The sequence below is a fragment of the Danio rerio genome, chromosome 7 (assembly GCF_049306965.1).
Source record: "Danio rerio strain Tuebingen ecotype United States chromosome 7, GRCz12tu, whole genome shotgun sequence".
Classification (NCBI taxonomy): domain Eukaryota; kingdom Metazoa; phylum Chordata; class Actinopteri; order Cypriniformes; family Danionidae; genus Danio; species Danio rerio.
In genome coordinates, this window is record NC_133182.1 from 52,592,244 (window position 1) to 52,610,000 (window position 17,757).

A 17,757-nucleotide genomic window follows, 5' to 3' on the forward strand; every position below is an offset into this window, starting at 1 on the left:
AATGCATCGCTCGTCACTTCAGGAGGAGACGTGAATTAATTTGGCTAATCTGCGACATTGTCATCTTGCGGAAATATTACCAACAATCCATCAGGTAATGTTTTCCCCTCTCTGTAGGTAAAGCTCTGTCAACAAATATTTTTCCTCCATATCCCATAATGCACAGCGCATTGGCCTACAGCAGCTCGATTAGTCCAAAACGCGCACTACTTCTTGCGGTTGGACCTGTTTTAGTACGGATCATATTCTCACCACAAATGAACCGCTCCAGGGTTCGTTTGAAAGCGTACCGAGACCACCTCTTCAAGCAGGTCTCGGTATGCTTATTTGGTCCGCTTTTGGTGCACACTCAAGTACCATTGCTGCATTCTCACCTGCCCAAACTAACCGCACCAAAAAGGAAAACGAACTCTAGTGCGATTCAATCGAACTAAATAAGGCAGGTGTGAAAGCACCCTAAAAATAGTAACAATAGTAATTTTCACCGGAAGATTTCAGTGGCTGAACAACACTTTTGTGAATATAACCCATTTATAACAACACAATCTACATCAGCTTTGCATGACTAAAATAGTTTTAAAACAGAACATTACCTGTCTATAAGAAATAACTCAGCCATGGTGTCGTGCTTCCTCCAGTGTGCAAAACTAACTCCAATATTGATTCAGGATTTTAAAGTTTTGATTGAGCATTTGTTTTTCGCGCTGTCACCAGTGTTCACGTAACTGCGGTTTGCATGAAAGGGCATCAGCAGATCTGCCTGACCGGCTGCGCAGTTGTTTAAATCTTTTGTTGACAGACAGTTTGGTCTACTTATCAGAATTATGGGATTTATCGGCCTGACAATTTTTAGGTTTTGTGCCTTACCCAGAATATAAAAATACATATAAACACATCTAGATAATTTACTTTAATCATTTCTATTTGAATATGAAGAGACTTTTAACTAGCACAACAAAAAATGTTTCTGAAGACAATCACCTACTGAACCTTTAATTGCACCCAACACTGATCTGGACTCACACGTTTTCAGCTGTTGTAAAAAAGCCAGTATAAGTGGCAACTGTGTTAACTTTTTGACCTTCTCTGCCCGCTGTGTGTCTACACGGGAATGTGTTTCTCTCTCAGCATCATGCACTCATTCACTCTAACACGCAGACACCGGAACCAGTCTCTATGACGACCTCACGTTGCCACAGTTACAGTGAGATACTGAAATCAACAGGGACTGACTCACTTCCTCTTGCACCACTGATGTGTCTGAGGGTGCATGCAATGACTGCATAGACTAACGAGTTATAGACTCCATAATCTCCAAAAAATAAAGGAAAAAAAAGTAGCATAGTGAGCAGTGAAAATAAATTATGGGACAGTGGCCTACTTACTATATATATAATAGTTGTATTTTCAAAATGGCAAAGATGCAGTCACGCATACTTGGATTTTATTTTTTTTTTAAATCACAAGTATATCTGATAATAAGCTTGATCAAAAGCGATCTTGAGAAGATGAAACTGCGTGAATTGATCAGGATAGCGGGAGACAGCAAAGTGATCTCACGTCAGCCAGAAAACATGACAGAGGAGGTAACTGTGGGCTCTTCTTAAGGATTAGACTGAGTTAGTCATATTAACAACACATGGCAAGCAACGCGTTGATAATAACAAATAATCATATTAGATTACAAACAACCCAACAAATTGTTTAGCACATGTGCATCGCTGCTGTTATGTTTACACGTAATATTTTTTCCTGGGGTGATTTAAAGCAAAATACACAATGGCACTTAATCAAACATATCTACATTGATGAGGAACATGGTTACTTACTGAGTTATTAACGCACAGCAATACCACATGAAGAAAGGACGGACTTTGAAGGAATAAACAATGTGAGGAGATTATATTATAGTGCACTGAACAAGTCTTAACAAGTTCTGCCAACGCATACGCGAGGCAGACAGTTCTGTACAATTACGTAATTTATCGGCTTAAATATATCAGACTAATATAGACATCGGATCGTCAACGATAATCTTAAAAATAGCATTTATCGGTTGATAACGGTATGGCCGCCGATATATTGTGCATCCCTAGTTTTGTGAGAAGGGTTTCTCATATGATATGTGAACAACTGGTACAGCTTTACTGTAGACATTTATTTGAGCAAGAAAGACATTGACTGTACACGCCCACAAGAAGGGTATCCTTGGTAGTGAAAATGCAAGCCTGATAAAGATGACGATACCGACCCGTACTGTACTGTACTGTATTGTACCAGTCAGTGAAAACGGGCTATTATATGGCATTATATTACAAAATAATTAAAGACCGTTCAGAAATGTGATGCTCTTTTTTTTGCTGTTTAATGACGTCATGTTCCCGGAAAAACTGAAATTGTGTGGAGGACGTCATCACGGTAACTATTATTTCCTGGTTTTGTTCCGGAAATTATTCATTTACAATTTAAGCACCGCTTACAACGAATTAGATAGTCACATTTTCTTTAAGAAAAGTGTATTTAAAAAACTGCCCTACTTTTTAAAAAATTGGCTTTTCTTTTATATTGTATATCTTCTTTTTATTTTAATCAAATAATTACAGCCTTGTGGAGTTCAACAGAAAAAAAAAGAAAATGAAAACAAAAATTTAACAAAATTCCAATGGTATAGACTAGTAATGAGTTTTCTTTAACAGTTCCTACACATCTAATTTAACACACGGTAACATGTTATTTAAAAATACGCACCGTAAAAAATAAGTTTTTTGTTTTTTTTTTGCAACTTTAACTTATTTTATTAAGTTAATCAGGTTTAAACATTTTTTTTGTTATACACAGTTTAACTTAATATGTTTAGTTAGTTAAGATGCAAGTTGACTTGACAAGAAAAGTTAAAACGCTTAGGCAGCAAAAATATGTTTTTCAGTGAAGCTTATATAAAAAAAAAAAAAGTCATAATTTTTTGTTCCAGCATAAGTGAATTTTCTTCTCAGTGTTAATTGTGGGGAAAAAAAAAGATACTAGTTTTAGGGCCTACTCACACTATGCCATCCGTACCATGCCCAGGCCCGATTCCCGGATCGTTTGAGAAGTGCGAGTGCGCTGAATCGGGCTCAAGCACGATTCACTTGGCCGGCCCTGGCCCGGTTGGAAGAGGTGTGCCTGAGCGCAGTTCACATGGGCTTTGGTGCGGTACGCTTGTATGTGAGTGTAAAACACGCCAAAGCCCGAAACTGAAAGCGAGACATGACTTTTAAGGGGTTTTTTCATATGGATTTATTAATCATTACTGTTCAGTGATCGCAAACTGCCATAGTTTATTAAAGACGAGAACTCCTCACAGCTCGACAGCTGCGCAGCTTCAGCAGACGTCCTCATTCCTGCAGCACGAGGGCTTTATGATTGTTTTTGAGCGCCAAAAGTGGTGGATCTGTTCGGCGAAATATCTGACTGCGTGTCACCGCATCCCTAAGGACTGTTTGGCAAAATATTTGACTGTATGTCACTGCATAACAAACAACTGAAACGATATAACTAGAGAAATCTCCACTGTGCTGCTGAGTGAGAGAGCGCTTCTCACTGAACAGTGCAGCAGCGATGACGTAAGCGTGCCGAGGCCCGTTTGTGGTGTGAGTGCGGGCCGTCGGAGGAGACCGGAGGGGGGATAAGCGTGCTTTGGCCCGGTTCGAGGCAACTGTACCTAGTGTGAGTACGACCTTAGACCACCATTGTGTGACTTTCAATATACAAGCGCATTCTTCAAAATATCTTTTTTCTTTGTTCCACAGAAATACTCGTCACAGGATTGAACAGCCAAAAATACAAAGCCTGAAAATTGACCTTCATGGAGGGTCTGGGTTATTTATAAATTCACTATAGTGGATCTTGCTGGGTCAAACAAGAAGACACCTACAATCTTGTGACAAGTATTCATCATTCACAGAGACATTAAACAACCCCCAACTGAAAGATAAACAGCCATTTTAACCAAAACACTCCATGTTAACCATCCTGAATGAACCTGCAGAGGGTTCAGAGATCTGGACTCTTACCGTTTAGCCTCCTCCAGGTGGCACAGGTATTCATAGGCCATATTCTGCTGGCGCCGCTCATCCATCTCTTCAGCAGTGAGCCGCTCCACGCCATCCAGAACAGCTGGACGAGAAGGGCAAACATGAGAGGTGGGCAAGAAAACTGACACTTCACTGAAAAAAAATCACTTGATTTATTTCACCTAGAAAAACTTTGATTCCAGCTTATCACAGATTACAGAAAATTATTTATTTATTCATTCATTTAATAATTTTCCTTTGGCTTAGTCTCTATTTTAGAAGTCCCCACAACAGAATAAACTGACAACTATTCCAGCATATGTTTTAGGCAGCAGATGCCCTTCCAGCTGCAACCCATACTGGGAAACTACAGAAAACACATTTAGAATGTTTTAAAAAGCAAAAGCATTTCATTTGATCCTTCAGTTTATAAAGAACAAACAAAGTTCTGTTTCAACTACTATAATACTGACAAATTATGAAATGTTCATTGTTTGTTTGTTTATTAATCCATTGCCACATGAATAACTTATGGCTATTTCATGGCAAGATTAATATACTTAAACACATTACATGATTACAACAACTACATATTTCAATAAGAGATGATACACAAACAATAGGGGTGTAACGATACACTCAGCTCACAATACGATGTGTATCACGATATAATGTTCACGATTCGATATGTATCACGATATTTGGAATAAAAATTGAAAATTAAACTGAAATGCAAATTTTACCAAGTAAACTATTTTTTATGTATTTCTTTTGTTTCAACTTGTTAAACTGATCCTTATTTAAGAAAATAAATTAAACAGGCCTGTCTCTGGAAAATAAAACACTTTAAAAACTTCTTAAAAAATATTATTGAAATGACAGAGACAAAATTAAGGAACAATATAAGTAAAAGTGCAAAAAAAAAAAAGCTTTCTATTCAATTGAATTTAACAGTAAGAGCTTAAGGCTTTGCTTGGTCACTTGCGTTTTTTGTGTGTGCAAAAAAAAATCCACAATTCCAGGTATTTAATTCATATTTAATTAAATTCATTTAGAGATATCTCTAATTACAATTGTGACTAGTCAAAACTCATTTAGAGATGTCTGCAAATATTTTTCAATGGAAGTCAATGGAGGAATATGACTAGTCATAATATATTTGCAGATATCTCCAATCTGATTTCGTACTAGTACAATTGTAATTGCAGATATCTCTAATTGTCATTCTGACTAGTCGAATTATAATTATGACTAGTCAAAATATAATTAGAGATATCTCTAAATATATTTATGGATAGTCAGAACAAAGGTTTAAATGCTAAAACGGCTTGCTATCATATTCTGCCCTCTGTAGTAACAGCTAACGGTCAGCTCACATCATGTGTGATTTTGCGGCTGCAAATACATCATTATATGAAGACAGAATGATATTTTAGGGTGAATTGTACCTTATAAATACAGTATGTGACTCTTTCAACACCATTAGTAGGTATCCCTGTCGCTGTGCAAAGTATGTAAATCACTGTGAAGACTTTAAAAGTTAGGATGTTTGACCCAGTATGCGTGTCAAAAAGCGGACGAGTCTAAAGCAATGACTGTACAACCGAAATCTTGCCAGACATCTGATTTTGAGAGGATGGGCCATCCTCTATTTCAGCTCCACTCATCTTGGTCTGCTAACATTACTGCTGCTGCAATCTGAACTCACGTGCGACAGCAGGTGGAACATAGCTCACGTGCAAACAGCTCAACTAATAAGAGAAAACGGACGTCATATCGTAATCAAATCTTCATAACGCCACGATGCATATTGTGACATTTTTGCATCGCAATAAATCGTACAACGATAAATCGTTACACCCCTAACAAACAATAATATATAAATATAACAAACAAAATTAACAAAAAATCTATATTAAAATTAAAAATCATCTTTAAGATCAATATTTGACCTATAACTTAAAATTGTTTGAAGTGTTTTGATTACAAATATCCTGTCTAATGGTACTGAAACTTTTACAGTCTAATAAAATATGTTTTCTGGTGAGCAATGAAATGATGATGTTTGACTGAAAATAAAATGTGAGCAGCATGATATTTAAAGACTGGAGCTGCTGAAATAAATCGAACACAGATAACGGTTATTAGAAAGCACAGAAATGTGTTAGAGAGATTTTAGAGTATATTTTTAGCTTTGATGGCTATTTTATGGTTTAAATGTAATGCATTTCCATAACAATAAAAAGACATCAACGACAGTAAATCAATAATAATAACAACAACAACAACAATAATAATAATATAGAAGATAAAAATCTAAAGGATTTTTTAAACATTTACTTACAAATTGTTTTGATGAGCAAAAAATAATTTGTTAAAAACTTAACTGACCTAAAGCTTTTAAATACTAGTTCTCATACCACCAATTCTCTTGAAAGCTCAAACCATGCTGAATGTTCAGCAATCTCCGCATATTTTTGTTATTTTGGTGTCTGACGTGACTGACCTTAAGCAACCTTAAAGTTATGAGAAAACTATTTCACATACTAAATCAGTCAATTATGTTTGTTAATGTCAAGTGGAAAAAGTACATAAATCTAATTAATGTCTGCTCATATTTCACAGAGAAAACTATAATTGTTTATCTGTAAAAACCTTATTTGACGTTACACTGATGACAACAAGGCTGCGAGGGACAGACATGAACTATAATGGCCATAAATACAAACACAATTTCTCAAAGTAAAGTAGGAACACTTAATGTTTTCTGAACTGTTACGACACAATTCGGAGTGTGCCTTACACAGGTGAGTGGGCTTGACAAACCACCTATAGAAAACACACTCTTTCTTGACTCTGACATTAACCGACAATTGCACCAGTTTTGCACTAGCTATGTGTCCATTTAAAAATACAAATTAAATTTATTCACAAAACGGGAATATGGCATTAAAGATGTGCGAATAAAGCACCTTTTCCATCCAATGAGTCAAAGCAAACAAAATCGTCACTTCCTGATTAACTGGTGCCAAATATCAACAGGAAAAACGGAATTTGCTGCGGTAGGAGAAAGTGTGCAAATCTTCACTTCATTTAATAAATGACTTGCGCCTCAGAAGATGCTGACACGTAATGAAGACTGGTGTTGTTTGAAGCCATGAGACGCAGAGCACGGACACTTTTGACAGTTCTGGGGGTCATTAATAATATAATAACACTTATACTGAAATAGTTATGGTGTTTTAGAATGACCAAAACAACATTTCAGATGTTTTACAATGTGCTCAGCCTGCTGGATTGTCCATTCACGCACATTTTCATCATCACATGATAGGGCTGTGCAAATAATCGAAAATCCGACTTCGATTCCGATTTTGGCTTCTAACGATTATGAAAAACCATTAATCGAGATAAACGATTATTCCATCATATACCGCCCTCTTTCCAGTTGGACATATTTGTTGCTCTGCAAAGCTCAGTTCCACGTGAAAACGACTAAAAGCATGTGCTGTAATGTAATGTTTGCAGCACGGGATGTGGATCATTCATATGATAAGAGCACATGCTGTTGTATGTGTGTGCGCAGCGCTTAGCCTCAGACAGAATCGGAGACGAGCAGAGCACACACATCTTACGCCATCTTAATGCGAGCGCTTTAATGGTCAAATACATGCACGTTTGTGTCAGTGCGGAGTTTAGTGATTTTAATATTAACCCTAGTTTGTGTAATAAACAAACAAGTTACAGCGCGCAATACTACTGCTGCCACCTGTTTTTCTCAATAATCAAACAACAAAAGGAGAAAATACCTCACTGCTCCTGACTGGAGGACTTTTGTAGCTAAAGTTATTTTCTTATAGTGAAGATGCCTAAAGCACAGTTTAAACAAAACAGATTTAATAACTCATTTCTAATAACTGATTTCTTTTATCTTTACTATGATGACAGTGCATTATATTTTACTAGATATTTTTCAAGATACTAGTATTCAGCTTAAAGTGGTATTCAAAGGCTTAATTAGTGTAATTAGGCAAGTCATTGTATAACAGTAGTTTCTTCTGCAGACAATCAGAAATATATATTGCTTAAAAGGGCTAATAACAACGAGCTATTAAAATAGGTTTCAAAATATTTAAACCTGCTTTTATTCTAGCTGAAATAAAACAAAAAAGCTTTCTGTAGAAGAAAAAAAATATTATAGGAAATGCTGTGAAAAATTCCTCTGTTAAACATCATTTGGGAAATATATATTAAAAGAAATTCACAGAAGGACATATAGATTTGACTTCACGATTATTCAAAACGATTATCAGTTGATAACAATTATGACCAAAATAATCATGATTATGATTTTTACCCAAAATCGAGCAGCCCTATCACATGACCACTTATAACAAAGTCACATGACTTTTTTAATGAGCATACTGGAATTTGTCCGGTAAAAGTGTTTCCATTGTAGTTTATGCATGTTTTTTTTTTGTATTGAATAAAAAAATAATACTCAGTTGCATGCATGGGTTTTTTTATGTGCATTTTCAAAATGTTTGCGAATCTTGGCGTTTCCATCAATCAATTTTTTATGCGCTTATCCAAAATGAGCATACAAATAAGTGGATGGAAACATAGCTACTTTCTTACAATCACTCCATATCTCAAAAAAAACAAAACTTTGGGCATTTGTGATGTTTAAACAAACTAAAGAAAAAACGTTAATGAGTTTCGTTCCTCTGTTGAACACAAAGGATGATACTCTGGAGAATGTTGGAAAAAAGCCACTGAGGTTCATAGTAAAAATAAAAATAATACTATGGAAGTCAATAGCTTCTGCTTTCCAGCATTCTTCAGAATATCATCCTTTGTGTTCAACAGAAGAAAGAAGCTCAGACAGGTTTGGAACAAGTGGAGGAAGAGTAATTTTTATTTTTGGTTTAATTACAGCTTTAAGGGAACAATTCAAGCTGCAAGAGTATAAATCAGACAATGAATTTCATCTGAGGGTGAGTACTGAGTAGATCTTAATATTAATATAAACTAATATTACTTAAACGAGAGGGAATGCAAACACAAAGGATTACAAAAACATAGATTCTGAATTATGAAGCTTGTAAACAACTTTCTGCCCTGCAACAAACTACAAAGAAAACTCGTTCATATTATATTTGCATGTTCAGACGTGAACTAAACCCTGATAAAGACAGTCATAAGATGTTATGACACTTTGTCATTCCTCAGAGACCCTTCCTGCTGTGAACGTTTTGGAGAAACAAGACTAGAACTCTTATGTGACCCAACCTGGAAGTGGCAATTCATTCATCAACCAATATTTGTCCTGACTTCTGGTCTTTCCTTTAAAGGTCTAGTGTATTTAAAATAAAGTTTTCTTTTAGATGTTAGTATAAGTATATTAGTCATAAGGATATTAATAAGCTGGTGTGCTCCAAAACAGTGACAAAATTGGCATTTAGAAGATATAAACAACATCCATAGCTTGCAGTTTGTCACCTACACGTAAATAGACCAACGATTTTTATGACATCACCTCATACTCCAGTTTCTCATGAAACCTTCTGACTAATCAAATAGTATCATGCCCCACCCCCTTTAAGATGCGACTGATATCAACCACTCTCACTGGCAGAGCTGTGATAAAACATAATGCTGTAGGATGTTTTATTTTTTTTAAAGGAGAGGGACTACTATATGTCCTGCCCGGTCTTCATGTTTCAGTTGAGAATACACCAGACATCGAATAAAAATGCATATTCCAAAGCACTTCACTTTTTAAGACTTAAGCTGGACTTATACTTTTGCCTGGCGCTACATCGCGCACCTCCGCTGACTGCGCGCGCACCTCGCGAAACGGACAAGGCTTTTATACTCGCTACATTCGCCGTTGTGATATTCTTCAAAACGACAGGGGGCGGTCAAAAAAAATTGACCTCAAAATCAGACGGATAAACAGAGAAGTAAAAAGTTACCGGAACTGTGTCATATCATTAATATCATTCAGTATTTTTAAGCAAATTTTTTTATTGCATTTATAAATTATTATTTTTTTATTGCATTTATAACAATTTAAGATTTTTTTTTTTAATCAAGCTTTGATGCACCACTTGCTTCTGTTCATATCTCAAACAAGTTTATTCAAATATTAATGGCAACAGAACATGGGTTACACTACAAATATATTCTTTATTATGGCAAGAATAAAAGCAAAATAAAAGAGCTCATTTACTTAAAAATACCAATGTTTTTTTTTTTTTTTTTAGATTTAGCCCGCTCTACAGTTCACACAAACTGTCAGGCTAGTTTCTGTCCTCTATTATGCTAAAGCAGCAATAATGGTCCAACATTCCTGTCCATTATCACCAATAAAGCCTAGAGAAACAGGCACCAGTATATTGTAAATTGATAGGTTCAAATATTCCTTTCCAACTATCAAATCAATAATCTGTTCCTTAGTTATAATTTTGTAGCTATTAAATTGTATTAAATTCACATTTCTATATATACATCAGTGTAAAAATCTATGACTGGTGGAAAAACATATTTCTGTAATTGTGTACCTGGCTCACTTTTGCCATGGCCTCTTTAGTTTTTATAAAAACTTATCCCTCTTTACCTTTTAACAAAAACTTTCTCCTTTCCTATGACTGTTGCTATTTTTAGCCAAGAATTATTGGTCATCTCGTTATCTCTATGATCAGAGATCATAAAGATGTCCGTACAGTTGTTCTGTTTCAGACAAAATCTCTTCAAAGTGTTTCATATGCAACTCAAATTAAACGCACTGTTCGCTCGAGTTTTTAAAAAATGCCATGCGCTCCCCAGCCGAAATCATGTCGCGTGCACCCAAAGCGAACATCCGCAAACTCAACAATGATGTCACATTCGCTGCGCGCACTCAAGCGGTCACGTCGAGTATAAACCAGGCTTTACAGCACAAAGCAATGAGAGCCAGCAGTGAAAAAGAAGAGCATTACTAGTTGGAACAAACTGCTCTAAAATAAGCCATATTTTGAGGTATTTGTTGTTTAACTTTAAGGATTAGTTCACCTTAAAATATATTATGCAATTATTTACTGTTTTCTTTCAAGCAAATGCAGTCAGAGTGATATTAAGCAATTTCCTGTCTTCTCCCAGCTTTGTAAAGGCAGAGGATAGAGCCATGGTTTTTAAGGTCTAAACGGCACATCCATCCATTTAAAGTTATCCAAATAGCTCTAATAAATGACATAACTTATCGCAAACCCTGCTGCTTATATCAGAAGGCCTTCATAATAGTCTTTTAAATTAGTTTTATGATGGATGGATTGGCATTTTTGTACTTTAAAACCTTGGGCACCATTGACTACGTTTACATGGACATCAGTAATCTAATTATTTGCATTAATCTGAATAAGATTAATATATGATGAAGGTGTTTACATGAGTTGCTTTTTGAATGTTCCTTTCCTCATACTGTTTTACATGTTTTATAGCACAAAATTCCAATAATTTAATTGCGTCACCATCTAATTTCGGGTGTTTCATTTTTTATTTGTCAACTCTAACTGCAGTTTGGCACTTTCATTTTCATTCAGGATCATTTCATGCATGCCACCGTGACAAACGAGATATTGGATGAGAGGATGAACTGCAGGAAGAGTGTTGTTTTAATAGAATTTGATCAAAAAAACTCCACATTTTGCCACATGACTTTGGTGTGTTGCCGAGTCATGGTCTTTCACTGACTCGGTAGGTGCAGAGAATAGTGTCAAACAGCTGTGGGTGTAAAGATTATCCTGTCACAAAAGGCAGCGAAAAGTCCTACACAACTGTAATAGTTTGATTGCGGTGTTTACATGTCTGTACTAAACTTTAGTAATGACACTAAAATCGGCATACTCCATATGTCTTAATCCGATTTCTGTTTGGTTTGATTATGACCTTAATTGAATTAAATTAATCAAAAATCGATGTGACTCTTACGCCCTATTCACGCAAGGCGTCAACGCTTCCTATTCACTTTGAATGGGTGACTTCAGGCTTTGCTGAACTGCATTATGGATTCGTTGGCACCGCTTCAGCGGCGTTGCTCACTGCAGAAGTTGGGAAATTCGCATCTTTTCAAGCACGAACGCAAGCATCAGCGTCAGATCGCTTTATGTGAATACCCCAGCTCAGACAGTAGCGGATTGCGGACTTGTTTCATTGCCTGATGCTGCATTGACAATCGCATCAGCCACAACTTCAGACACGCTCTCGGTCAAGCGTTGATGCTTAAGTCCCATGTGAATGCGCGGTTAATCAGAATATCGTCTTAATCATATTAAAATCAGATTATTGGAGTCCATGTATATGTACTCATTGACTGCCTTTACAAAGCCAGGATATGCTTGTGTCTGTCTGAGACACCAAAGCTATACAGATCACCTAGAATGGCTTCAGAGTGAGCATTTTCATTCTTGGATAAGCTATACCTTTAACAGGTAATCCAGATTAAAATATTGGCTTTTAGAATAACATGCAAACCTTTGCAGGAGAAAGTAGTTTTTAAAAAATGATGCTACATGACTAGAGAAAATGGGTCATGCTTTCCTATTTAAAACTTCATCATCCATAATGCATCAGGCTTAATGTAACTGTCCACAAGTGGGAAAACACAAAAATGGGTAAATTCAATCTGTAATTTTCACCAAAGCTCCAGAGAGGTCAAACATCTGCGTTTAAATAATCTGGTAAATTTTTACTGAAATATAAATAGGCGTGTCCCTGTGTAAAACAGAGAAAACAAATAGTTTTCATTTACATCTGTTTAACTGTAACAATACAAAACTGCTGGCAGATTTGTCCACTTTTAACCTACACTTTTTCTTTTCAGCTTAGTCCCTTTATCCCTTAGTCCCTTAAATCCGAGGTCGCCACAGCAGAATGAACCGCCAACTTATCCAGCACGCGTTTTACGCAGCGGATGCCATTCCAGCCGCAACCCATCTCTGGGAAACATCCATATACACCCATTCACACCCACACACTACAAACAATTTAACCTACCCAATTCACCTGTACCGCATGTCTTTGGACTGTGGGGGAAACCGGAGCACCTGGAGGAAACCCACGCGAACACATGGAGAACATGCAAACTGCACACAGAAACGCCAACTGACCCAGCCGAGGCTCGAACCAGCGACCTTCTTGCTGTGAGGCGACAGCACTACCTACTGCGCCACCCCTACGCATTTTCTGAAAATGTACATCTTTTTATTGAAATAATGTGATGTAAATGATTTCCTTTTCAATCAAATGCTATGAGTGAATCGAATAGACCAACTGGTCGAATTAATCAAGACTCTAAACCGGTAGTTAATTGATACTTAGATGAATGCATGATTCTTTTTTTGAATTGTAAAACTGGCTATGATACACTCGATAATGCTTTGAAGTTGGTCATTTTTCTGAGAAAGTTTCACATACACAAGGCAAAAGTAATGCCTCCTTTATTTTTACGGTAAAGATTTAAAAATATTTCTCAATTCTTTAACTTCAATTACAAGAAGGCTTTAAAAGCATCACTAATAATGAACAAAATAATTCGTACAATCTAATAGTTTAAATATTATGGATCCCTGTGTGTGTGTGTGTGTGTGTGTGTGTGTGTGTGTGTGTGTATGAAGAGTTCAGAAGCAAAAACCTCTAAATGCCACCTGAAATGTTATTCTAAAATGAGCATTTTTATCAGGATCTTTTTTTCTGCATCACATGCTATGACTTTCATGTCATCGTGTAACTCTGTATGTCAGTTATATGCTTCAATAAAAAAATATACGTAATAATAAAAAATGTGAACCGATTCAAAAGATTCACTTTAAACTGACATGAATCACACTTCACCTGAGAGGTGTGGGTTATATTTGAAACCTGCATATTGAAAGGTGCAGCAGCTGTCAGCTAGTGAAAGATCACACTGTTTTAGTAGAAGAAACAGAGATCTGCATCGACGGAAGAAAAGTAGCTCTAAATTTAGCCAGTTTGGTAATGGGGGCTTCACCCAGGCCGGGGGGAAAAATAAATAGCAGCGCGCGATACAAAGACGCCTTTTTTCCAGCGTGACGTTCACCCTTCACTGAAGCGTTTTTAGTCATTGGTTTATTTCTTTTAAAAAAAGAGACAACACTCAAAGGTGAAACAGGGCTTCACTATGTGTTAAATTCAAACCACTGACCGCTTTACATAACCTTTTTTTCCAAGCAGCCTTGTCTAAATTGCAGATATCATACAGTTGTTTGATGCTCAATTTAACGCTCATCTTGATCTGTAGCTTTTAATGCTTCAGGAGATCAAGTGTGAGGATCTCGATGCTTTATAGAAGTACAGTATAAACAGCATGTTGGGGTGTTCAGAAATGTTGTCCAGGTGATCCTGCTCCATACAGTATTTTAATGCGGAAGTTGTAAACCATGCCGATGCAAACTTGAGCATTAAAAAAAAGAGCAGCTGTATTAAAACATCAGAAATCAAGTGAAAGGCAGCTTCCTTAAACCAAAGAACCTGCATAAAATAAAAGTCAAGTTTTCTTGTAACACATCGAGCAGAGAGTTAAACAAACGCCTGAAGAAAACGTATTAATACTTACACCCATATCTAGGTCGGAAACCGTCTGTCTCGTCTGAAGTTGACATGTTTTCTGAGAAAAGTTAAGTAGTCCAATTTCGTTTACGCGTTCTCGATGTAGTTTTTTAGGGCTTTTATTTAGACCTTGAGAAGGCACCTCTGGCCCCCTTTCTTACTTCTCTGCACTTCTCAGACTTTTTTCTTCTTCTTGAAAACTCACTGATGTCATGGGCGTGTTCCTTCCTAAATCCTGAAGTATGCGTTTCAGGAAACACCCATTTGAAGAACAGCGCTTCAAACCTTTTATATGTGACTGCAGCGCCCTCTGAAGTCACAGTCCGCCACAGCAATCTATAGCAGTGAGTCTCCAGCAGGGGGCGCAGCAAACTAACAAGGACCGCGCATAGACTGCAAAATATAGGGACCGTACTGTTTCAGATGGTATCAATTCAGGAAAATTAATTGATAAATGATTTAAAAAAATCAATTACATCATATGTAATCAAAATATAAATTACAACAGTATAATACAATTTCCACTGCTGATCAAAAGTTTGGAATTAGTAAGATTTGTTCATTAGGCCTAAAAGATTCATTTAAAATGTAAATAGTGTTTTCTGCTCAGGCTGAATTCACCTGATCAAACATCAGACATAAAATAAAAGCATAAATATTCTGGAATTTTATTTTCAATAAAAATAATAAAATTATTTACATATTTTATGTAAACATATTTTTTAAATGTTATTGTCACATGATCCTTCAGGAATCATATGCTGATGTGTTGGTCATTTTTACCCGTGAATATAAATTCCTTATAAAAATGAACCATGGTTTTACTATTATTATTTTACAAGGTATTTATATTTATTGGTGTCACAGTGGCACAGTGGGTAGTACGATTGCCTCACACTCACAGCAAGAAGGTCGCTGGTTTGAGCCCCGACTGGGCCAGTTGGCATTTCTGTGTGGAGTCTGAATGAAAAGAAAATGAATGAATGAATTTGTATTTGTTTTACTACACAGTAAAAAACTCCTGGTTACCTTAAGCTGAAATTAAATTAACCTCAGGAATTAATGGAGCTCATACTATATTAAACAGACTTAAAACAGCTTGCGTAACTTATAAAAATTATGTTGGAACGTGATTACCTTAATTTAATAAGTCACAATGAAGTAAAGCATAGCTGTCATGACTAATTGATCGTATAATTATTTAGTGTACAAATATCATGGTTAGGCTAACTATGTGGTAATGGCTAGTCACAAAACTCTGGGAAACAGGCCTGACAAGGATCTAGCCTATTTCTTTCTTTCTTTCTTTCTTTCTTTCTTTCTTTCTTTCTTTCTTTCTTTCTTTCTTTCTTTCTTTCTTTCTTTCTGGTTTGTTTAATTTAGCTTTAATGTAGGCCTATTGTTTTACACATTGGAGCTTATTCTATATTATATTATATTCGTGTTGCTCATGTAGCTACCTAATATATGCATGAAATCGTAAAGCAAAATTACCAATTGAACATGCAATAAACTGCTTTCAATCTAAGCGTCAGCAAAACAAATAGCCTTCCTTTTGCCCCATAGCTGACCCAATAATGCCTTTACCCGAAATCAGGGCGGGGCATGTCAGTTTATAAAACAGTCATGTAAGCAGTTTACTAGTTGCTTTATTCTCCACACTTCCAGTGACCGACAGACAGCGGACTCTCTCCAGTCATGACGAGCTCTGAGATGCTGATGACAGGACTCCTCGTAGCGGGACTCTTCACCGTCCTCTGCTCTGGACAAACTTCCCAAGAACTGACCTTTGATGACGCACAACTGTCCCCGCAGGAAACAGAGAATCAGCTGGTGAGTTTTTACGGCGAGATATTAGCTTTGTTTATTCATTACTTAGCGTTATTTATTTTTGTTGTTAGACACAGAATTATCATTAGCCCATCTGAATTATTAGCATTAGTCCCCCTCCCGTATATTTTTTCCCGCAATTTAACGGAGAGATTTTTTCAACACATTTCTAACCAAATAGTTTTAACTGATTTATTTTATCTTTACATAATACATTACATAATATTTTACTAGATATTTTTAAGATACTACAGTATTATGAAATGTAGTATTCAACTTAAAGCTTCCCAGATAGCAGGCAGTAATCGGCCCGAGCTCGGCTGCCCCCCGGCGCCTCTGGCTCCGACTCGGCATCGGCGAGTGTTATCCGGGCCGAGTGCGGCCCGCAGCTCGCTCGCGCACATGCGGTTGTGATGCGGCTGTAAAGCACTGGCCCGATTCCGGTCAACCATATCCTGGCCGCTTCTTGCAAGGACTCGGCTGATGGCAACCGATTAAGTTCTTATTTTATCTAGTAATCTGTTAGCTCCACGTTTAATGATAATTTGAGAAAATATTCATGGTACAATAGCAAAAAAAAAAAAAAAAAAAAAGAATATTTAGTGTGGATGGTCAATGTTTAGACGCAAACAAAACAATATTATTTATAAATAGATTATACATGTCACATGTAAAATTCGCTTATTTTTGAGATAGCACGCTCCTGTGCTGACAGTTTTTTTTTTTTTTTAAAGCAGAAGTTGGTTTCATAATAAACTCATGCGTTACTAAACTCCTGATCCAAACTCCAATCCAGACGGTGGCGGTAATGCTCCAAAAAGCTGGTTGTCAACCACCATGGCACAAAGATCACAAGAAGAAAAAGTTTGGTTTTTCAAAGACTCACGTGGATTCCGGTCAGAAAGGTAAGCTTTTTACTGCTTGTGTTCTGTAAAATTTGCGAATTTAGAGCTTAAAACATTTCCACGGTGTTTGGTTGTAACAGCGTTTAGTAATTTAAAACAGTTTGATACGAAATGTAACTTGCTTTAAGAAACACGACTGGAGCTAATGTATGCTAACGCTAACAGTTACAAACACGTCTGAAAGTTCCTGTCCCTAACACAATGTTAGATTGTAACGTGTGTAGTAACTGAAAACTATTTTAATTATTTTAAAGAAACATGAAACGAATTTGTGTGTATGCTAACTTTGCGTTAAAGAAAGTTTCTGTAGACGAATCCATTAACTAACTTGGCAAAACGTGTTTTTTTCCTGATTTAACATT

The 17,757-nt window shown here is 36.5% G+C and overlaps 2 protein-coding genes and 1 long non-coding RNA gene across 4 annotated transcripts in view; 2 read left to right on the forward strand and 1 right to left on the reverse strand.

The window, feature by feature from the left end:
* The window catches only part of iqgap1 (IQ motif containing GTPase activating protein 1), a 120,240-nt gene extending 105,318 nt beyond the window's left edge, over positions 1-14,922 (reverse strand). Inside the window, exons 1-3 of one of the 2 annotated variants that reach the window (XM_073905921.1) lie at positions 14,822-14,922; positions 14,668-14,718; positions 4,053-4,155 (exon numbers count right to left, since the gene is read on the reverse strand). In XM_073905921.1, the coding sequence (XP_073762022.1) occupies positions 4,053-4,155; positions 14,668-14,713 (149 nt within the window). In that variant the 5' untranslated portion in view covers positions 14,714-14,718; positions 14,822-14,922. 2 annotated transcript variants of the gene reach the window in all.
* A 1,377-nt stretch (positions 14,923-16,299) lies between these two features.
* cartl (cocaine- and amphetamine-regulated transcript-like) overlaps positions 16,300-17,757 on the forward strand; it is a 7,369-nt gene continuing 5,911 nt past the window's right edge. Inside the window, exon 1 of the mRNA NM_001386407.1 lies at positions 16,300-16,493. Within this exon, the coding sequence (NP_001373336.1) occupies positions 16,359-16,493 (135 nt within the window). The 5' untranslated portion in view covers positions 16,300-16,358. The remainder of the gene's footprint in view (positions 16,494-17,757) is intronic.
* Positions 17,367-17,757, forward strand: part of LOC137496215 (uncharacterized) — a 3,421-nt gene continuing 3,030 nt past the window's right edge. Inside the window, exon 1 of the long non-coding RNA XR_011016395.2 lies at positions 17,367-17,395. This is a non-coding gene — a long non-coding RNA (uncharacterized lncRNA). The remainder of the gene's footprint in view (positions 17,396-17,757) is intronic.